This window comes from Vigna angularis, chromosome 4, assembly GCF_016808095.1.
Source record: "Vigna angularis cultivar LongXiaoDou No.4 chromosome 4, ASM1680809v1, whole genome shotgun sequence".
NCBI classification, from domain to species: domain Eukaryota; kingdom Viridiplantae; phylum Streptophyta; class Magnoliopsida; order Fabales; family Fabaceae; genus Vigna; species Vigna angularis.
In genome coordinates, this window is record NC_068973.1 from 30,896,506 (window position 1) to 30,920,289 (window position 23,784).

The following is a 23,784-nucleotide window of genomic DNA, read 5'->3' on the forward strand; positions in this document are numbered from 1 at the left end:
ATGTCACTCCTTGCTTCTGAATTTGCTATGAAAGACTTGGGTCCTTTAAGCTATTTCCTAGGTATTGTTGTTACACGAAATGCAGGTGGGTTGTTTCTTTCCCAATGTAAATATGCACAAGACATTATTGAGCAAGCTGGCACGAGCTCCTGTAAGCCATCCACCACGTCGGTCGACACTGAGCCTAAACTCAGTGCATCTTCGGGACCCCCCTTTTCTGATCCTACACACTATCGCAGTTTAGTAGGAGCTTTGCAATATCTCACATTCACAATACCTGATATATCATATGTTGTACAACAAGTTTGTCTACATATGCATGCGCAAAAAGATGAACACATGCATGCTCTTAAAAGAATTGTGCGCTACATTCAAGGCACTCTTGATCATGGTTTACATCTTCACCCATCTTTACTCTCCGATCTTCTCTCCTACATTGACGTTGATTGGGGTGGATGCCTAGATACTAGACGTTCCACCACTGGATATTGTGTTTTCTTTGGAGACAACCTCATCTCATGGTCCTCAAAGCGTCAGCCAACCTTATCTCGATCTAGTGCTGAAGCAGAATACAAAGGAGTAGCTAATGTGGTCTCTGAATCTTGTTGGATACAGAATTACCTCTTCGAACTACATCATCCAATTCATAAAAGTCACACTAGTCTATTGTGACAATATCAGTGCAATCTATCTCTCAGGTAATCATGTTCAACATTAGCGCACCAAACACATTGAGATAGATATACAATTCGTTCGTGAGAAAGTGGCTAGGACAGGTTCGTGTCATTCATGTTCCGTCACGTTTTCAAATTGATGACATCTTCACTAAAGGGCTTCCGCGCATATCTTTTGAAGATTTTAGAGACAGTCTCAACGTACGAACACCTCCCGCTTTGACTGCGAGGGTGTGTTAGATAACATAAATAAATTAATAACATATATTTCTCTTGTAAATAATTATTAGAAATCAATCATCTGAATAGAATCCATAATCATAGGGATTCACAATCTAGGGATTCACAATCATAGGATCCATAATCATATACTATTCCTCTTTGATGTATATATTATGATATAAATGAAAATGATAAAGATGATTTCTAACATATTTAATGAGATATTGACTTTCTAATATTAAATGATATTTAGGTAAAAATCAAATAAATATAGAAAATATTACATATTCGACTTTTAGATAATGTGTAAACTAAATAAAAGTTAATATAAAATTTTTAAATTACTTATTAAATAAAATATGTTTTAGTAATTTAAAATGAAAACATATATATGTGGAAAGAAATCGAGTAGTATTTATTTATATCTGTATTTGAATGTAAAAATTGTTTATCAAAGCTGAAATGAACTCAAATACTATTTACGACAATAAACTTATGGGTTAAATATGTTTTTCGTCCCTTAATTATCACACGATTTTGGGTTTAGTCCCTACTCGAAACTTTGATGGTTTTTAGTCCTCATAGTTTTTAAACTCTTATTATTAGTCCTTAGAATTGGACGACGTTAATTTTTAGTAGATGTGGCAAACGACGAGGCCACCTCTTATGCCAGTTTGCCTCTTCACTCTCTGCCAAGTTACTTTTTTTTTATCTGGCCAATAAGAATTTGACACTTATGTAATGGCCATTCTCGTTCTTCCTCCCTCACCCTAACTGCAACTGGAATTTCAACCGTCAAAAGGACTCAGTATGTTGCTGCCAAAGCCGCTGCTCAGCGTCTCGCTCAAGTCATGGCTTCTCAGACTGCCGACGACGACGAAGACGACGACGACGAAGACGACGAAGACGACGACGACGGCGACGACGACAAAGATCTAGGTTTTCACTACAATGCTCCCCCGCCTCTATCTCTCTCTAGGAACTCTACTAAGTCCAATGCCGCTCTCAGATCGCCATCTCCTGTCGCGGTCCGATTCTTCCCATTCCACTCCACATTTATCCCATCCATCATTAACTGACTTCCTTTCATACTGCTGCTTCCTTTTATGTGAGTGTGTATATGTATAATAATGCCTGCCTGTCCACCCCCTAAACTACAATTACAATTCGGGATTCCATTAAATTTACAGGTTTCCGTTTGATACTGGATTCGTTCTACCAAAAGATTCAAAACATCAGCGTGAGGCTTCTGTACTTCGCGATGAGGTTAATTACCTCTCTTTCCATTTTTTTTTTGTGTTTCTAACTTTCAATGAAACAGAATTCAACGTGTTAATTTTTGAGGCCCACGCCCTTCTAAATTCACTTAAACAAATCTCTGCTCTACCTGCAGGTTTGATACTGGATTCGTTCTACCAACGACGGTGGCCGGCGATGGACGGTGGCCGGCGGCGGGCAGCGGCGGACGGTGGCGGGCGACGAAGAACTGTGGCGCCGGACAGATATATATTACGAGACAGAAACCAGAGCGGGATCGATCCGCTCTGATATCAACTTAAGATTGAAACTGTAAAATAATTCTAGAGGGCTTAATTGATCCCTCTCACAATCTTCTATTTATAAGAATAAATTGATACACAAGTACATGATAAATAGGGTAACCCTAGACATAATATAATCATGATAAATAGGGTAATCCTAGACACAATATAATCATAATAAATAGGATAACCTTTGACACACTATAATGATGATGATAAAATAGGATAAATATCCTAACAAAAGAAATTCTTAAATTCTAAATTTAAACGTGCTCAACAATAAAATTCACAAACTCACTTAGTCCAGCATCTTTATTCATCATGCACATGTATACAAAAGTACAAATCAACTGAGATGATTAGGCTACTGCGAAGCATCACGAATTTTTGAAAAAGATGAAGTTCAAATTGATGAAAGCAGGAAGAAACTAGAGCGAAAACATAGAGAAAGAGAAGGTTTACATACAAATAAGAGAATGAAAAATGAGAAAATGGATCTTACAATTTGTTCCAATTGAACATGTTATTAGTTGCAAGAATGTTTTTTATTACACAATTTATATATAAATTTAAAATGTTTTTAGAATTGAATTCATCACAAAATTTAGCTATAAAATTGCATTTAATGAAAGCATATAATCAGCCTAATCAAACTTGCATAAATTAAATTTACTAACGCTGTTAAACAACAAGAACCAAAACTAATTTTAAAAATACAATGGCATTAAAGTTTCGATCAAGAACCATTTTCAATTTTACAAAAGAAACATTTTTTCTTTTACTTGTGTGTTACTTATGTGTGTATGTGTTACTTGTGCGTGTTACTTGTGTTACTTGTGTTACTTGTGTGTGTTATACTTATGTGTGTGTTACTTATGTGTGTTGTGAAACATAAGAAAATAGTTCCTGATTTCCTGACTTATACTTCCATGATTAACGGGCTCGGTGAAGCTGGAAACGTTGTGGAAGCACGCCAACTGTTTAGTGAAATGTTTAGTTGGAACAAGATGCTTATATTTAATGTGTCACTTATACAAGCTGGAATGGTTGAGAAAGGTTTGACTCCTAATGTTGTCACTTATACAACATTGGTTGATGGCCTGTGTAAACGTGGTGAGGTAGATATAGCAAATGAACTTCTTGAAATGTCTTAGAAGGGCCTTCAACCAAATGTCTGCACATATATTGCACTAATCAATGGTCTTTGTAAGGTAGGAAATATAGAGCAAGCCATAAAAATTATGGAAGAAATGGATCTGACGGGGTTTTATCCTGACACTATTACATATACACTCATAGACGCTTATTGTAAGATGGGTGAAATGGCCAAGGCTCATGAAATGTTGTGGGTTATGCTTGGTAAAAGACTTAAGCCTACAATTGTTACATTCAATGTGCTAATGAATGGGTTTTGAATGTCAGGGATGTTGGAAGATGGTGAAAGACTAATTAAATGGATGTTCGAAAAAGGTATAAGGCCGAATGCCACAACATTCAATTTTCTCTTGAAGCAGTACTGTATTAGAAAACATGTGTGCTACAACAAAGATTTATAAGAGGATGTATGCTCAAGGAGTGATGCCTGACAATAATACCTATAATATTTTGATTAAGGGGCACTGTAAAGCTAGAAATAGGAAAGAGGCATGGTTTTTGCATAATGAAATGGTTGAAGAGCGATTTAGTCTAACTGCTGCTTCCTATAATGCTCTTATAAAGGGTTTCTGTAAGAGGAAATTTGTGCAGGCTAAGAAGCTATTTGAGATGAAACTCAAGGCTTTGTTGTAGAAAAAGAGATATATATGATATTTTTCTTGATGTAAACTATGAAGAGCGGAACTGGGAAAATACTCTTGAGATTTGTGACGAACAAATAGAGAAATGTCTTGTTAAGAGAACTTAGTTGACTTTTGCATATGCCACTTTAAGATGGAATTATCAGGGCAGTAATTATGTGTTGCTCCTTCTTTTTTGGTAGTTCCACTGAAAGTAACTTTCGTATGATGACACCAATTACTCTCATGATTAGAGGAGTGGCATGGGACTTCCAGATATTTTCCAATTCCAAAATATTGAAACAGAACAATACAATAGCGCACACATACACGAGGGAGTTTTACATTCTCAAATTCCATAGAAAACTTCAAGATTTTTTAGGGTAATATTGGGATTGTGCATAGGCCCAAATCCCTTTACCCTAATAAGTTTATGCAACAAATGTAATAGAGATTTCTTCGAATGTGATAGAAATTTTTTAGTAGAAGAATGTAAATAGAGATTTTAAATAGAAGTAATTCTTGCAGCTTTCTATATTCCTATTATAGCTTTCCTATCCTTTAAGACCTATTATAGAGAACTGTGATGAATAATGATAAATTGATGATTTACCTCAGAATTGATGTACTGCTAAAATTTGAAATTCTTTCAAAGGAATTGTTAATAATCATTTATTGCTAAGACTTGTTTTCATGAAAAATCATTACTTCTATATATATATATATATATATATATATATATATATATGTATATATATATATATATATAAAACTAATTAAATAGGTTTAAATAATTTAAACGGTAAAAAGGCTATATATAAAACTAATTAAATAGGATTAAATAATTTAAACGGTAAAAGGGCTATATATAAAACTAATTAAATAGGATTAAATAATTTAAACGGTAAAAAGGATATATATATATATATATTTTGCCGTATTTATTTAGTTTTATATAATTTTTTTTTAAAATTCAAACACTTAAAACTGTTAAGTTTTCATTTCTCTCTTCAAATTCTTCGGATCCTCACAAAGTCCATTCTCTCTCTTCTCTTCCCTCTCATATTTACTCACTCTCACAGACAACTATCATTAGTGTAGTGGAAGTCGATGATCAACCAGCAAGTGATGATTTCAAAATGGGTAAGATACAGCTACATTTTATTTAAGTAATTGTTTATATAATTATTCGTATTATGTTTTTAAGATTGTTCTATGTTAATTCCTGGAATTAAATTCAAATAAACTTTGAGTATATCTTTTTCTGGTTATTATTCTTTATCAAGAATTTATTAACCTTTTCTTTTTCTCTTTAACAAACCCTAATTTACGTGCAAATTCATAAATACACTTCTTTATTTTTATCTTTCCTTCACAACTTATCTCCAGTTACTCTTATTTCACACTTCTAATTTATTTTTCTCTTCTCCTCGTCTCCTTTCCTAATTTATTTCTTTTAATTTATGCATTTTCTTGGAAATCTTGAGTTTATTACTTTAGGTTTTTGCAGTTTAGACTTCTAATTTATTTTCTTGCACTTCTATTTCATTCTATTACGTGTCTAAACTTCTTGCAATTTAGAAATTCTATTGGATTTGGCTGCAGGTGCGGTGAGGAGCAATAAATAAAAAGCAAACAAAAGTGGGTTGAATTTTATTACGTGTGTAAATTCGAGTTAGTAGTGTGCCTTGAATTTTATGACTAGTTATCAATTCTTGATCTTAGGATTGGATTGTTGAAAAGAATAAATCGGGAATGAGAAGTGGAATAAATATTTATGTTCTTCAGGCAAGTTTATTTTTAAAGCACATTTATTTTTCTTTATAACTGTTTGCTGTTTATATTATGTTGCTCGCGTCAGTTTAATTCCTAAGATATGACAAATATGTATTACATGTGTTAGAAATTTCGGATTATTCATTCTAATTAAATGACTTTTTAACTGTCTATTTTGGTTTATTTTTATCTGTTTATAACATTAGCATGTTGAAATTTTAGTTGTTTATTGTGCCGCTACAGCCTTTTTGATGATGTTGCCTCTTTGCAGTTCCAACCTCCTTTCATGTGCAGTCCCTTTGGTTTAGCCTTCTTCTCTGTGTTGTACCATCTTCAAGCCAGGTAACATTGACTCTTTTGCCACAATCCTTTTCAACGACATACCTTTTTGTAATGTTAGATTTGATTGAAAGTTTTTCCTTTTTTATTACAATAAGCTTTCAGGGAGTGAGCTTGGTTACAAATTTTGGTATCTCTTAAGATTCCTTTTATTCACAATGAAAATTTATGATGCTTATATGAGTTATTGCTTACAAATATGTTTTTGAGCCTTGCATAGAGTTGACAGCCTACAGATATATTGTTTTATGCACACTATAAAACTGGGATGATAATGTCCCTCAAGTTTTAAATCTGAATCCGAGTAAATATTGTACTTCAAATTTTGTTATCTGCTGTTGGTCGAAAAGCCCAAATGAAATTTTGTTATCCTAAATTGAGTTGATTGAGTGCGGTTTAAGATTTTTGTCCTTTGTAAATATTGCACATCCATTTGCCAAATTTGTCCTGTTAAAGTATATCTTGAAGCCTTATGTATTGATCACGAGTAACAAAGATTATTTCTGAGCTTGTATGGATTTGATAGCCTACAAATATATTGTTTTTTGCAAACTATAAACATGAGATAATAAATCTCCTCCAATTTTAAACCTTGGGTTTGATATTGTGCCTCCAATTTTAAAAGTCATATGAATTGAGTTCATATTGTCCCTTCAATTTTGAAAGTCCTACAACTTAATTTGATATCGTGCCTCCAATTTTGGAAGCCCTAAAAAATTAGTTCTATTCCCAATGAAAATTTCAAATGCTTATATATGAGCTGTTTGAAAGATGAATGCTTTATTATACGTGTGACTATTTCTTGCGTCCGAATGATATTAGATTACCTGTAGAATATTGGTTGTGTAACGGTGTGCGTCCACCTTCAGACTATGGGAGCACGATTTGAATTATTTAACCATAGTCAAGATATTGAATGAATATATAAGAGTTAATACTTTGAATCAATTTGTCAGATGAGATTTTTTAATTATCACAAATGACAGTTTGTGAGCCTCATTTTGTTTGGAATTGACGGATTGCAAGTGGGTTTTATATTGAATTTATAGGGGACAAAGATTGGTTTTGAGCTTTGAATGAATTTGACAACTTGCAGATATATTTGTCTATGCACTCAATAAATCTAAGCTGATGGTGTGACTTCAATTTTGAAAACCCTATAACCTGAGGTGGGCATACACCCTAAATGGAACGTTCAAATAACACTTTAATTTTTTTGGTTCATAGTGCGAGTTCAATAACATTTTATTTTGAGTTGTCCCTCCTGGAATTCTTGAATTGCACTTTGATTTTCTTGATTCACTGTGCAAATTCCATGACTATATTTTTTAGTTGTTCCATCATAAATAAAGTTGTGAAGTGCACTTTGACTTTCTTTGTTCACAATAGAAAATTTTGTGTTGCCCCTTGTTATTCGGACAGTTGCTGAATTCTTTGTGTGTGTTTTGATGGTTTGTTGGGTCAAAGTGGAAGAATTCCGGATTATGATTTGACTTCATATTTATTTATTTTTGTAAATATGAGTTGGTTGTGCATCCTTTTGAACATGGAGGATGATTATAAACTGGTGTTGGATTTCTTTAACTAGATGTGCCTACGATGGGACCCTTGTTTGGAAGTCCTTTGCATTTGTTCAGATTGTTATGGCTTCTAAGTACTTGAGACTGGCTCACAGGCTGAATATTTTGAGTTTTGGGAACATCCTGATTTGTATGTTGGTAACTAGTTTGCTCAATTTACTGAGAGGTCGATTTATAGTTACAATGACTCGAGGTCCATTTGGAATTCTCGAATTGCACTTTGATTTTCTTGTTTCACTATGCAAATTCGATATGGTATACTTTGAGTTGTCCCATCATAAATAGATTTGTCCAATTGCAAGATAGTGGATGAGTTAACACTTTGAGTCGTTTTCTGCGATGACAATTTTTAATTATCACTGGAAAAAATGGCAGTTTGTGGCCTCATTTTGTGTGAAATTGACGGATTATAATTTGGCTTTATATTGAATTTATGGGTAACAAAGATTGCTTTTGAGCTTTGTTTGAATTTGACAGTATACAAATATATTGTTTTATTCACTCTATATATCTGAGTTGATGGTGTGGCTGCAATTTTGAACTCCCTATAACATAAGGTGGGCATACACCCTAAATAGAACTGTCAAATTGCACTTTGATTTTTTCGGTTCATAGTGCAAGTTCTATAAGGGTATATTTTGAGTTGTCCCAAATGGAATTCTCGAATTGCACTTTGATTTTCTTGTATCACTGTGCAAATTCCATATGGGTATATTTTGAGTTGTCCCATCATAAATAGATTTGTTACAGTGCAACATAGTGGATGAGTATATCTGAGCTCTTACTTTGAATCGTTTTCTGCGATGAAAATTTTAATTTTCACAGGAAACAAAGACGGTTTGTGAGCCTTATTTTGTGTAGAATTGACGGATTATAATTGGGTTTTATATTGAATTTATGGGTAACAAAGATTGCTTTTGAGTTTTGTATGAAACTGACAGCTTATAGATATTTTGTTTTATTTGCTCTACAAGTCTGAGTTGATGGTGTGGCTACAATTTGGAGAGTCTTATAGCTATAAGTGGACATACACCCTAAATGAAACGGTCGAATAACACTTTGATTTTATAATTCATAGTGCAAGTTCAATAATAGTATATTTTGAGTGGTCCCACTTGGAATTCTCGAATTGCACTTTGATTTTCTTGTTTCACTGTGCAAATTCGATGTGAGTATATTTTGAGTTGTCCTGTCATAAATTTATTTGTTCATAGTAGAAAATTTTGAGTAGCCCGTTGTTATTGAGACCGTTGATGAATCCTGGATTATAATTTGACTTCATATTTATTCATTTTGTAAATATGAGTTGGGTGTGCATTATAAATTTAGTTTACAACTTTTGACTATTTTTAAAATTTTTGAATGTCTATATCTATGTTGTCCCTTATAATCCTGTTGGAATATGCTCTTTTTATCCAATGCAGGATTAAATGGTCATTTTTCAGCCCTTTATTGAATTTATGAAATTCAAATTTATTTTAGTGGTTGTACTTCAAATTTTGTTATCTGGTGTTGGTTGAAAAGCCCAAATGAAATTGGGTTAAATGGTTATCCTAAATTGAGTGTGGTTTAAGATTTTTTTTTCTTTATAAATATTGCACATCCATTTGCCAAATTTTTCCTGTTGAATAATATCTTGAAGCTTTTTGTATTAATCACTTGTAACAGATTATTTCTGCGCCTTGTATGAATTTGACAGCCTACAAATATATTGTTTTTTGCAAACTATAAACATGAGATAATAATGTTCCTCCAATTTTAAACCTTGGTTTTGATATTGTGCCTCCAATTTTAAAAGTCGTATAATTTGAGTTCATATTGTTCCTCCAATTTTGGAAGTCCTACAACTTAATTTGATATCGTGCCTCCAATTTTTGGAAGCCCTATAAAATTAGTTCTATTCCCAATTATAATTTCAAATGATTATATGAGCAGTTTGCAAGATGAATGCTTTATTATACGTGTGACTATTTCTTGATCCCGAATGATATTTGATTACAAGTGGAATATTGGTTGTGTGACATGGGTGTGCACCACATTCAGACTATGGGAGCACAATTTGAATTATTTAACCATAGTCAAGATATTGAATGAATATATCTGAGTTAATACTTTGAATCAATTTGTGAGATGAGATTCTTTAATTATCACAGGAAAACATGACGGTTTATGAACCTCATTTTGTTTGGAATTGACGGATTGCAAGTGGGTTTTATATTGAATTTATAGGGGACAAAGATTGGTTTTGAGCTTTGTATGAATTTGACAACATGCAGATATATTGTTCTATTCACTTTATAAATCTAAGCTAATGGTGTGACTTCAATCTTGAAAACCCTATAACTTGAGGTGGGCATACACGGGCATACACCCTAAATGGAACAGTCGAATAACAATTTGATTTTTTTGGTTCACAGTGCAAGTTCAATAACATTTTATTTTGAGTTTTCCCTCCTGGAATTCTTGAATTGCACTTTGATTTTCTTGATTCACTAAGAAAATTCCATGAGTATATTTTTTTAGTTGTTCCATCATAAATAAAGTTGTGAAGTGCAGTTTGACTTTCTTTGTTCACAATAGAAAATTTTGTGTTGCCCCTTGTTATTCGGACAGTTGCTGAATTCTTTGTGTGTTTTGATGGTTTGTTGGGTCAAAGTGGAAGAATTCCGGATTATGATTTGACTTCATATTTATTTATTTTTGTAAATATGAGTTGGTGGTGCATCCTTTTGAACATGGAGGATGATTATAAACTGGTGTTGGATTTCTTTAACTAGATGTGCCTACGATGGGACCCTTGTTTGGAAGTCCTTTGCATTTGTTCAGATGTTATGGCTTCTAAGTACTTGAGACTGGCTCACAAGTTGAATATTTTGAGATCTGGGAAAATCCTGATTTGGATGTTGGTAACTCATTTGCTGAATTTACTGAAAGGTTCATTTATAGTTAAAGGACCGGGGTGCACATCCCTTTGTTTGATGTGTTCTTCCAAGTTCTGGTTGAAGCAGGGTGGCTTCTATTGGCTCGGAAACTGTTTGATAAGTTAGTAAATTACGCGTTCTTGTTTCTAGCTAGGCTATCTAACAGTTTTGATGGGAAAAAGATGGCAATTAAGGTGTTCAGAGAGTATCTAGAAGTGGGTGTTTTTTGGAACACCATTTCATATTATATTATTCTCTATTCACTTTGTCAATTGGGTAGGTTAAAAGGAGTGCATAATATGCTTTTACAAATGGAGTTTAGGGGGAGCTTTCCTGATGTTGTAACTTATAGTGTTATAATTAATGAATACTGTTAGGTTGAATAGATAGAAAATGTCTTGAAGCTCCTGGAAGAGTTTTAGGGCAAGGTGTGTAAGCCAAATCAATACACATACAATAGCGTAATTTCTCTTCTTTGTAAGACTTGTAGAATAGTTAATGCTTCACAAGTGCTGAGGGAGATGATAAACCAGAGGATTTTTCCTCATAAAGTGGTGTATACAACTCTCATAAGTGTGTTCGGCAAGTTTGGGAATGTTTCACCTGAATACAAACTGTTTGATGAAATGAGACATAAGAAAACAGTTCCTGATTTTGTGACTCTTACTTCCATTCTTAATGGGCTCGGTGAAGCTGGAAAGTTTGTGGAGGCACTACAACTGTATAGTGAAATGATTTGAAAAAGGTTGGAACTAGATGAAGTTACTTATACTACTCTAATAGATGGGTATTGCAAGGCCGGAGAAATGAAAGATGCATTCTCTTTTCATAACCAAATGGTTGAGAAGTGTTTGACTCCTAATATTGTCACTTATACAACATTGGTTGGTTGCCTGTGTAAACATGGTGAGATAGATATAGCAAATGAACTTCTTCTTGAAATGTTTGAGAAGGGCCTTCAACCAAATGTCTGCACATATAATGCATTGTTCAATGGTCTTTGTATGGTAGGAAATATAGAGCAAGCCATAGAAATTATGTAAGAAATGGATCTAGCAGGGTTTTATCCTGACACTATTACATATACCACGCTAATGGACGCTTATTGTTAGATGGGTGAAATGACCAAGGCACTTGAAATGCTGTGGGTTACGCTTGAATAAAGACTTTAGCGTACAATTGTTACATTCAATGTGCTAATAAATGTGTTTTGCATGTCAGGGACGGTTGAAGATGGTTAAAGGTTAATTAAATGGATTTTGGAAAACGTTATAAGGCCCAATGCCACAGCATTCAATTTTCTCTTGAAGCAGTACTGTATTAGAAATAACATATGTGCTACAACAGAGATTTGTAAGAGGATGTATTCTGAAGGAGTGATACCTGACAATAATTCCTATAATATTTTGATTAAAGGGCGTTGTAAAGGTAGAAATATGAAAGATGCATGGTTTTTGCATAAAGAAATGGTTGAAACGGGATTTAGTCTAACTTTTGCTTCCTATAATGCTCTTATGAAGGCTTTCTGTAAGAAAAAGAAATTTGTGGAGGCTAAGAAGGTATTTGAGATGACAACTCAAGGCTTTGTTGTAGAAAAAAGATATATGATATTTTTGTTGATGCAAACTATGAAGAAAGGAAATGGGAAAATACTCTTGAGCTTTGTGATGAAGCAAGAGTGAAATGTCTTCTTAAGAGAACTTAGTTGACTTTTGCATATACCACTTTATGATGCAATTATCAGGGCAGTAATTGTGTTGTTCCTTCTTTCTTGGTAGTTCCATTGAAAGTAACTTGTGTATGATGACAGCAGTTGCTCTCATGATTACAGGTGGGACATGGGACTTCTATGTATTTTCCAGTTCCAAATTACTATAACAGGACATCTTAGTAGCACAAGAAAACACGAGGGAGTTTTACATCCTCAAATAGCATAGAAAATTCAAGATATTTTAGGGTAATATTAGGATTGTGCATAGGCCCAAATCCCTTTGCCCCAGTAAGTTTACGGAACTAATTTAATAGAGATTCCTTCGAATGTGATAGAGATATTTTAGTTGAAGAATGTAAATAGAGATTTTAAATAGAAGTAAATCTTGCAGTTTTCTATATTCCTGTTGTAGCCTTCCCATCCTTCAAGACCTGTTGTAGAGAGCTGCGATGAATAATCAAAAAATGATGATTTACTTCAAAGTTACTCATCTGCTAAAATTTGAAATTCCTTCATAGGAATCGTTAATAATCATGAAGTGCTAAGACTTGTTTTCGTAAAGAGGTATTACCTCTCTCTCTCTCTCTATATATGTGTGTGTGTGTTTCTTATTTTCCTTTTAAATATTATTTAAACCTATTTAACCAGTTTTATGTAAAATTTATTTTTAACACCCGTAGCCAATCGAAAGATATCCATTACACTGTTCACTATAAAAGATTTCTTTTTCATTTCATCCTCAACATTTTTCATTTCTCTCTTGAAATTCTTGGGATTCTTACACAATCCATTCTTTTTGTTTACCTCCTTCGTCTTCACTCACTCTCACATACTACTATCATTGATGTAAGAATAGATCAACCAGCAAGTGAGTGGAAATAGGTGGGGAGATGCTAGTGATGGTTTGTGACTTGATAAGGTAGAACTATATTTTATTTAATGAATTGTTTATATATTTATTCGTTTTTATATTTCTTGAGACTGAAGTTAAGAGCTATATTTTCAGGATTGGTTCTTGTTAATTCCCTGGAATTAAATTCAAAGAAACTTTGAGTATATCTTTTTCTGGTTATTATTCTTTTTCAAGAATTTATTAACCGTTTCTTTTTCTCTTTACCCTCTTGGTTGTATAAACTTTAAACTTTTTTGTTAAAAGGTGTTCTCTCTAATTGCTGGAAGACTAAACAAAGAGAAATGGAAAGCGAGTAAAGGAAAAACCCAAGGTGCGTAGAATAGTTAACAAACCATAATTTACGTTCAAATCCACAAATACCCTTCTTTATTTTCATCTTTTCCTCAGAATTTATCTCCCCCGTTACTCTTCTTTCACAGATCTAATTTATTTTTCTTTTCTCCCCGGCCTTCCTAATTTATTTATTTTAATTTATGCATTTTCTTGCAAATCTTGAGTTTATTACTTTAGGTTATTGTAGTTTAGACTTCTACTTTATTTTCTTGCACTTCTATTTCATTCTATTACGTGTCTAAACTTCTTTCAATTTAGAAATTCTATTGGATTTGGCTGCAGGTGTGGTGTGAAGCAATAAATAAAAAGGAAACAAAAGTGGGTTGAATTTTATTACGTGTCTAAATCTGAGTTAGTAGTGTGCCTTGATATTTATGACTTAGTTATCAATTATTGATCTTAGGATTGGGTTTATTGAGAAGAACCATTGTGTTGGAAAGAATAAAAAGGATTGAGATGTGGAATAAACATTTATGTTCTTCAGGTAAGTTTATTTTTAAAGCACATTTATGTTTCTTTATCTTAGCTTGAAATTGATAGTGATGTCCTGCTGATTATGGATGGATTTATCTATGCAGTATCAGTTTGAGGCAATTAATTGAGAGCAACTAGGATCTTTTAGTTGCAGCTATTGTACAAGACCGAGAAAGGGAAGTCTTTGATGCCATATATATATCACCTTGTGCAGTCTGTTTAACTAAGGGCATATACACTTATCCGCACTTTGTAGTCTGTATTGTAGGATTAGCCAGAAGCTAGAATGACCGAAGCGATGCCATATTTATCACCTTGTGCAGTCTATACTAAGGGCATATACACTGATCCACACTTTGTATTCTGTATTGTAGGATTTGCCCGAAGCTAGAATGACCAATGCTATCCACCAGCAACAAATGTAGCACGAGAATTCTTACACAAGAAATGGGAACGTGGATCTTTCTGCAAAAAGGATGACCAGGACCGTAGCATAGGATTGATTGTTTTGTAATTGTTTTAATTCAATTTGATTTGTAATAGGCTTGTGTTAGCCTTGTGTTTTTCTGTTTGGTTTTATTTTAATTTGTAAAAGGCCATTAAAAGTCGAAGTGGTTTGAAAGAGTCCTTGGTGCTCTTTCAACTTGACAACTTTTCTTTATTGTTTGATTTAAAATTGGCATAGCTAGATTGGTGTGTTTTGTTAGCCAAAGCTACAAGCCTCATCATACGAGTAAAAGTTTATATTGATTGATGTTTGATTCCATGCTTAGGAGTGATCTGGGCTAAAAGAGATTAGAATTTAAGTCTTATCACATTAGAGTCCGAAATTAAGAGTCTAATCTTTTGTTTGCCTCATCATACGAGTGTCCCTACAATTTTAAATTTGAGTTAATATTGTGCCTCAAATTTTGAAAGCCATATAAAATTCATTTTATTCAGAGTGCAAATTTTAGATGCTTACATTTGAGTTGTTTATAATACAGTTGCAAGATGAATGCTTTATTTTGTGAGCCCAAAACATATATTAAGAGGATGCATGTGAAATGATAGTTGTGTAACATTTGTGTGCGTCCATATTAAGACTTAAGGGAGCACAATTTGACATATTTAATCATAGTTAATCATAGTCAAGATAATGAATGAGTATATCCAAGTTAACACTTTGAATATTTTTTGCGATGAAATTTTTTAATTATCATAAGAAACAATGGTGGTTTGAGTATGTGGAATTAACGGGTTACAATTGTGTTTTATATTGAATTATGGGTAACAAAAATTGCTTGAGCTTCGAATGAATTTTACATCATGTTGATATGTTGTTTTATTCACTCTGTGTTGTGGCAATTTTGAAAGCCTTATAACTTGAGGTAGGCATATACCTTAAATCAAATTGTCGAATAGCATTTTGATTTTTTTGGTCACAATGCAAGTTCCTATACTATATTTTGAGTTGTCCCACATGGAATTCTTGAATTGCACTTTGATTTTCTTGTTTCATTGTGCAAATTTCATATGGTATATTTTGAGTTGTCTCATCATAAATAGATTTCTCCAATTGCAAGATAGTGGATAAGTATATGAGTTAACACTTTGAATCGTTTTTTGTGTTGACAATTTTTAATTATCACAAAAAATAATGGTAGTTTCATTGCTTTTAAGCTTTGTATGAACTTGACAGTTTATAGATATATTGTTCTAGTCACTTTATAAATCTGGGTTAATATTGTGGTTGCAATTTTGAAAGCTTTATAACTTGAGGTACACCCTAAATGGAACTATTGAGTTGTCCAGAATTGCACTTTGGTTTTTCTATTTCACTATGCAAGTTTTATATAGATATTTTGAGTTGTCCCATCATAAATATATTTGTAAAAGTGCAACATAGTGATGAGTATATCTAACGAGCCAAGGTTAAGACAGGGTAACAAGAGTCAAAGTTTGAAATGGATTGATACAGATAAATGTCTAAACAAAATCATCTGAAAGTTAAGACAAATAAGTTTAGGTCGAAGAAGCTTGGGTCAAAAGTCGAGAGAAGTCGATTCAGATCAAATGTCGAAATAGGTAGAGTTGAAAGTTGAGACGGATCAAAGGTTAAGATTGGCAAGGAGGGACTAAAGGAAGACAAGACGGTGCAAGCCATTTTGAAAATATCATACATTTTTCGCATTTGGTTATACCTTCCAAAATATGCAATCCAAAAAATGTTAACAAGGTGTAAGAATTTTATTATTTTCTTAACGAGGGTATTTTTGAAATATAACTTTTATACGAGTGTGAACAGAAAAATAGGGAGGTTAAAAAAGAAGCCCCCACCTTAAAAACATGAAACTAGATAAATCGGAAACCTAAAACTAAAACAAAACTCATAACTTAAAAAAAGGTTAAATATGTTTTAGTTCTTCAACTATCAAACATTTTTGGATTTAGTTCCTCTTTCAATGTTTGTTTCATTTTCATCCCTCTACTTAATGAAACTATAATATTTAGTCTTCGAAAATCAACGTTGTTAATTTTTGAAAGATTTGGCTAACGGTGTGACATGTTTCATGCCATATGTACTGAAATTAGGATTCTTCTTTGCAATATAGTGAGATTTGGGTTTTTCTTTTTGAAAGGGTTGCCGATCAACAATAGGAGTAACTTCAAACCATTAAGGAAAATTAGAATGCGGTGTTGGCAGTGTAGTTGTTGTCGTAGGGTTGAAGATTGTGTGAAATGGAATATGACTGATGAACTAAAGTAAAGAAGGAAAATTAGAATCGGAGTTTCAGAAAGGGGAATTGGAATTAAAGGAGAAAAACAAAGGAACGTACCAGAAGCGGAAAGGGTGGTGTTTGGAGGAGGGATCGAGTAGATGAAGCGGCGGAATCGGGAAGCGTGGGAGGGAATTGTACTTTGATAACAATTGATTTTACGTGTTTTTGTGTATATATTTTGGTGAATAAATCAACTCCTTCATGGCTTTTACCTTGTTTTATCCCCAAGTTTAGTGTGTTTTCATGTTATCTTATGTTTTAGTTAATATATCTTTGTTTTACTTTTAATATCTCTTTGAGTGTTAAATAAGAAAATAGGAGGTAATTCTGGTGGAGGAAAACAAGTCAGAATTCAAGAAAGCGTGATTTGACAACAAAAAGATGGATTTTAAGTGAAATATTTTTAGTTATGTCCCTTGGATTAATAATTGAAGAAAATAAAGAGGCCAAGGACAAACAATAAATGCCTAAATTAATTATATATGACTCTCTCAGTCCCAAGGGAGATTTTATATGAAGGTATGAAAAGCACTGACGACGTATGAAAAGCATTGATGGCCTATTATATTAACTCATTTTTAAGCAGGGCATAGTTTTTCATCATTTTAAACCCAATAATGTTTATGGGTTTCACATTTTTCACACTTTCTTTGGCTTGTGCAGTGTAAGTATAATTTTATTAATTATGGACAAATTAAGCATGTCCTTATAAAGAAATTGTGTGTTAAGTTAGATGTACAAATCTATGTGTTTATGTTTGTATATAGTTGTATCCAAGTTCAACACCTTTTGTAACTAAGCCTTGAGTATTGTTGGAACCTTTTAAGTGAGGTGTCTTATTTTCTTCTTCGACTAACTGTAACTTTTCTCATAACTTTTGGTCAAAGAATTGAATGGGAAATTACACTGATTTTTCATTGAGATACATTGAATGGGGTTGAGAGCGATTAGGGGTTGAGCTTTAAAGGTTTGGGTTTCATGTTTTTTAAGGGGTTAAATATGTTTTTAGTCCTTCAACTATCATGCATTTTTGGGTTTAGTCCCTCTTCCAAAGTTTGCATCATTTTCATCCCTCTCCTTAATGAAACTGTAATATTTAGTCCTCGAAACCTAACACTGTTAAAATTAGGCTAAGGTGGCTAACGGTGTGCCACGTTTCATGCCACGTTAGATATATTGAAAATTTTCAAATTTCTTACTTTTTGTTCAGATTAGCAAACTATCTGGGTTTCTTCTCGTCCCTTCCACCTATCTTCTTCAACTTAGACTCCTACATCGGTGTCCTAAACATCTTTTCTTCTGCTGGTCACACGAACACCAATGCACCTCCACTAAGACAGGTTGTCGCCACCGAGATTGTTGCCGGCGACGCTTGTTGTCGTTGGGGAATCCACCGGTGTTAGGGTTTCTTCCTTCCTTTTTCAATCTCTGCAACGCTCATCAGGAACGATAGATGCACCATCACGGTCCACTCCAACTAGTTCTTATATACTCAACTTTGTTGGGTTATTATTTTTAAGTAGTAAAAGCACAACATTTTCATATTTTTGTCAATAGAAGTTGGTTTGGACTTTTTCTTCTTGGATTTCCTAGAAACATGACAAGCCCCTGCAGATTGGATGCCTTTGTAAATGTTTGATGATGATTGGCTTCTTGTGGATTCTTCAAAATCTATTCAAAGGATTCTGATAAGGAAAGAGAAACATTAGAAGCCCCTACAGATTGGATGCCTTTGTAAAGGATTCTTCCGGTTGAGAAATTCTAGTGTGGACCACTTGAAGCAGTGTTAATTGTAAAGCTAAGAGTCATTAGATTCCTCACGTTGGAGCTGGGTTCGCTCGTGACAGAACAACCAAATTCTTCCTACGGAGGCAAAAAATATAGATAGCTTTTACAAGCCTCGCAATTTTATCTAGAAGATAATCAAGAGACACAATAATAATCAAATCCACATTTCCCCTTTTGCTAGTTAACCCGTGAAGAGCCATCTATCTGTATTTGTATTATTTAAATTAGGGATACTACACGGAGTTCAAGGGGAAGCAGTGGTCGTGGTTGAGTGATGTGGGACCAAAGAGAGGGAAAGGAAGAATAAGAGTTTGTTTTAGAACCTATGATGAAGAAGTTTGTTATGACCTCGACAAGCGTACCGAATCGCATCAAGTAATAAACCGGTAAGTCCGGATATCTTTTTTCCAAGGGATTTGTTCTAACTTTTCTAATTATGAAAATTTACCAACTTAGCAACAATAATGGATATCACAAAGTTTTATGGTCAAATTTTAATTTAAATTTCAGCTTTACAGTTTGTAAAAAAAGTTCGAGTTCATATTCACTGGGTTAAAATTCAAGTTCCGAAATCAGTACTCTTTTCTACTAACACAATTTCTATGAACTAAGCATCAACATCACAAGTATACAAGCATCTAGTTCCTCATACAACAAGTTATGAACCATCAGACTAAAAATTAGTAATCCCTAGCAAATTCAGAAATCAGATTCGCATTAATCACGCTACAAATGACAAAAAGCATTCAATCTATGTCTAAAATTGAACTCCTTAAGTTGTTCTACCTATGTCCACGGTTTCTATGCATTTTCCAAATATTCAACCGTTCAAATAATCAGATTTCCATCATATGCGTAAATAATAAGGATAGAACACAAAATTCATCAAGAATCATGCATTAACTAGAGAATGGAGTTTTAACTACACATAAACATCAAGGAAGCAAGAAGAAGTGATTTTGATGGATTGGATGGTGAAAGATGGAGGCCTTGCACCCTGGAGGCACTTGAACTCGAGTTGGAGAGGTTCTGCAGCGTTCTCACTGTCAAAATCTCCTTTTGTTCGTGTTTTTGAGCCATTTTAATGAGTTCTGAAAAAGTCAACTCGCTAAAGCGACTTTTGGGACTCGCTCGAAAATGTCAGTCATTCTCAATCTTCGAGCCGGACCAATCTGTTCAACCTTCTTTGTAGGTCGGTCCATCTCAACCTCTAGCCTGATCCAACCGAAAATTTCAATTTTCCATATTTAGAAATCTAGATTGAAAAAATGGATATACATTCCCAAGAAGTTATAAATAAAGATAAAATAATATATTTATACGGAGTGAGATAAAGAGAGGAGCAAGATCAAAATAAAATGTAGATCAATTAATATATACCAGCATTTGATCATATTTATATCTTAAACCATTTGTATCTGTCAAAAAAGTTATGCTTGCCTTATAACATTGTATTTCTCTTTCTCATTACATATAATTGCATTTTAGAGATACATGAAAAGTGTCAAAGCTTACTTTAAAGCTATAGTCATTGATTATTACGATTGTAACATTGTCCTTTTTGCTCTCACCACAAACAATTGCATTTTGGAGAAATATGAAAAGGTGTATTTCACTTCACCCAAGAGTCGTCTTAACTCGGCTATGAGAGTTTTGTTGACTGCCTCAGCCTGGACGTTTGTTTGGGGGTGTTCTACGAAACTGGTGATATGTTTAATCCTCAAGTTTTGATAAAATTATGTTAACCTCTTGTCAATGAATTGTCATCCATTATCAATGACAATCGTGTGGGGGAGGCCGAAACTACAGATGATCTTCCATACGAACCTTTGGACTTGTTAAGCGGTTATTGTAGCGAGTGGTTCGGCTTTCATCCATTTAGTGAAGTAGTCAATGACAACAAGGAGGAACTTCTTCTACTTTTAGTCGACTGAGAAAGGTCCTGCAATGTTCATTCCCTATTATGCAAACAACCAAGGGGAGACAGTACCGTGCAGCTCTGTGGCAGGAACACCAATGTTATTACCATGTTCTTGACAGCTCTGACATCTCTTGACGAACATACTACAGTCTTCTTCAAGCGTTGGCCAGTAGTACCCGACTCAGAGAGTGCGGGCTTTGAGGGTCCTTGTGTGAAGATCACAAAGTTCGTTGAGGAGTTCCCTTAAGACGTAGTTTGTCTCTTCCCCTGAGATGCACTTCAGTAGAGGGGTAGAAAAATGCCCCGTTTGTAGAGTTCGTCACCGATAACAACATATCGAGTGATCCTCTTAGTGTTAGTCGGGCTTATCCTTTCTCTCTCTTCCAGTTTCTTCATGAGATCTCGTATTTCCTTCCTTCAGTCTGCTTGATCGGTTATTGTCGTGAACGACAAGGTTTCGATGGTGGGTTTCGTCGTGATCTACCTGATCACAGAAGAAAGTTTTCACTTTTCCTTGTTGTGTGCTAGTTTAAACAAGGGGTCTACTCACAAGTTTTCTTCCCTAGGTATATGTTTTACGCTATCCTTGTTAAAGCTTTTCAGCAACTGTTGGGCTTTGTGGAAATCGTCTATGATCTAGAAATCGTCATTTATTTGCCCTACCACCAATTTAGAATTTGTCCGACATTTTATAGTCGATGCCTCTAGATCATTGGCCAGAGCGAGGTTGGCGATGAGTGTCTCGTACTCAACCTAATTATTGCTAATTTTGAACTAGAATATTAGAGATTGTTAAATTAATAGGTTGTGCGGTCCTTCGAGGAACACTCCGACTTCACCTCCTTTCTTATCTGACAAGTCGTCAACGTATAATAGCCAAGGTTGTGGAGGGTCATCTTTTGCAAGCGATAGCTCCGTCGCGAAATCGGCCAAGTGTTGGCCATGTACTGATCCACACGGCTCGAAGCGAAGATCAAACTTTGATAACTCTATCGACCATGCTACAATCACCCCCGTTAGATCGGGTTTCTTAAGAATCTTCGCGACAAGGTGGTCGGTACGGACAACAACTTGGTGTCTCTGAAAATATGGCTACAAACGACGCATGGCTGTTAACAGTGCCAGTGCCACCTTTTCAATCTGGGTGTAGCATGTTTCGAACCCTACAATACCTTGCGAATAAAATATATAAGTTTGAATTCAGGAGCTTCTTGGACAAGTGCTACACTAATCATGGTATTAGACACAACTAAAAGAAGTTGTAGCTCGTGTCTTAGAGCGGGTCGAGCCATCACGAACGGATTGGCCAAAATTCCTTTAATTTCCATAAAGGTGGCTATTGTCATCCCACTTCTTCGTCATGCTCTTCTTCATAATCTTTAGTATAGGCTTGATGTATCTAGCCAACCTCAAGATAAAACGTATTTACGTCTATGATTAAGTACCAAATAAGTATGGTCTTCATCAGGCCCCTCCCCAAAGGTGGTGTGAAAATCAATACTCCCTTTGATGTTGATTTTCTTCCCAAAGAAGTCGAATATGGGTTTGTTATACAGTGTCAAAGCTTATTTTGGGAGTTGTAACTTCCTGTACATCTTCCAGTAAAGCATATATACTAAACTATCCTAATCCACTAAGATTTTTTTTACAACAAAGTTCTTGATCTCTACTATGATGACCATGGGGTCATCTTGCTTCGGGTCCACCCCTTGAAAGTTAGTGTTTGTGAAGGTGATAGGATGCATCATCTTCCTTCTAAAGGTACTAGAAGTAGGGGGTATGTGGGTAAACTACTCTAGGACAGTCCCTTTTAGGGTGGTTGGAAAGGCTTGACACATAACAACATCATTGATTGAATACAGGCTGACTTAGGTGATGTATACAGCGACATGCTCATATGGATCAATGTTATTATCATATTGATCCAGTATAATGGACTTCCACTACTTAGGGCCATGATATCATCAACCAAGGGGGGCTGATAAATTCCCCATGCAGTCAAGGAGTTGTTCGTTGTTCCTCCGATTTTGGGGGTAGGGTTATACCCAATTTCCTCTTCAGTTTCGTTGATAGTGCTAACACGAGATACAATTCAGTGCACTAAATTATTGTATCATGGATTTCCTTCTCCTTTCCTTTGCCGATTACTCCCTCAACCTCTACCTTCCTTCTTAACCTGACATTGTCTTGCTTCAGGGCATATATCTTTTCGACGTTTCTCTTGTTAAATTCTTCAAACTCTTGTTGCATTTTCATTTATGTCAATCGAGGAGGGTCTAAGTCTCACTTCCTTCGTTTCAACCATCTTGCTTCTTGTAGACACCATATAACAATTCTTCTTAATAAAATATGTCAGTCTCACGATAGGCGCTAATTATTCTTAGAGTCGAACATTTTCCGCAAAAAGATTCCAACTCCAATCACTCCTAACTCCAATTTTAATGTACTTGTCCTATCAAATTTGAATGGGAATTATGCCTGTAAAAGATATTTTGACGCTCAAGTCAACTAAGTGCATTAGATAATAATAAATATGGTAATTAGAACATAATTAGTGTATCTCGTAGAATGTGTTATTTATACTAATGTTCATATATCCTTACCTGGATGAGATTGGATCACATCCTTTTAACCTCGTTTTAACCCTTTATTCTTAGTTTAATCATAATTTACCAATCTCAATTAGTCTGGTTAGTATAGTTTCATCATGATCACATATGTTTAAACCACATACATGTCAACTCATTTGACCGAGATGTACTTGAACAAACATAATGATTATACTGACACGATCGAGGTATATTAAATCATATATATATATATATATATATATATATATATAATTAAAGACTAGTCATTCATATATAATCCATTTTTTATCACCTAAAACAAATGTTTAAACCAGACTTCTTTAGATTTAATTTGTTTGCAATGCTATGTTGTTTATACGTTTATCCATCACATTACTTGATAACTCAAATTGCAGTTGATTATCAGACATTATCCGGTCTATTTTTAATGTACTTTCTGATTTTTTTGTGACATGACAATATC

General features: G+C 34.3%; 1 protein-coding gene, 1 long non-coding RNA gene and 2 pseudogenes across 2 annotated transcripts; all 4 read left to right on the forward strand.

Moving 5' to 3' along the window:
• On the forward strand, nt 1–914 carry LOC108330455 (uncharacterized mitochondrial protein AtMg00810-like; annotated as a pseudogene).
• An 833-nt stretch (nt 915–1,747) lies between these two features.
• LOC128196271 (pentatricopeptide repeat-containing protein At1g05670, mitochondrial-like) lies at nt 1,748–4,225 on the forward strand. The gene is made up of 5 exons (XM_052876524.1): nt 1,748–1,924; nt 3,334–3,555; nt 3,649–3,796; nt 3,860–3,969; nt 4,052–4,225. The coding sequence occupies exons 1-5, from the start codon at nt 1,748–1,750 to the stop codon at nt 4,223–4,225; spliced, it is 831 nt and encodes a 276-aa protein (XP_052732484.1).
• Nucleotides 4,226–5,213: 988 nt separating this feature from the next.
• LOC108331771 (uncharacterized) lies at nt 5,214–6,001 on the forward strand. Its single transcript, XR_001832433.2, has 3 exons — nt 5,214–5,355; nt 5,818–5,853; nt 5,938–6,001. It is a non-coding gene; the product is annotated as an uncharacterized LOC108331771 (long non-coding RNA).
• A 4,856-nt stretch (nt 6,002–10,857) lies between these two features.
• On the forward strand, nt 10,858–15,020 carry LOC108331770 (pentatricopeptide repeat-containing protein At1g05670, mitochondrial-like; annotated as a pseudogene).
• The last annotated feature ends 8,764 nt before the right edge of the window (nt 15,021–23,784 follow it).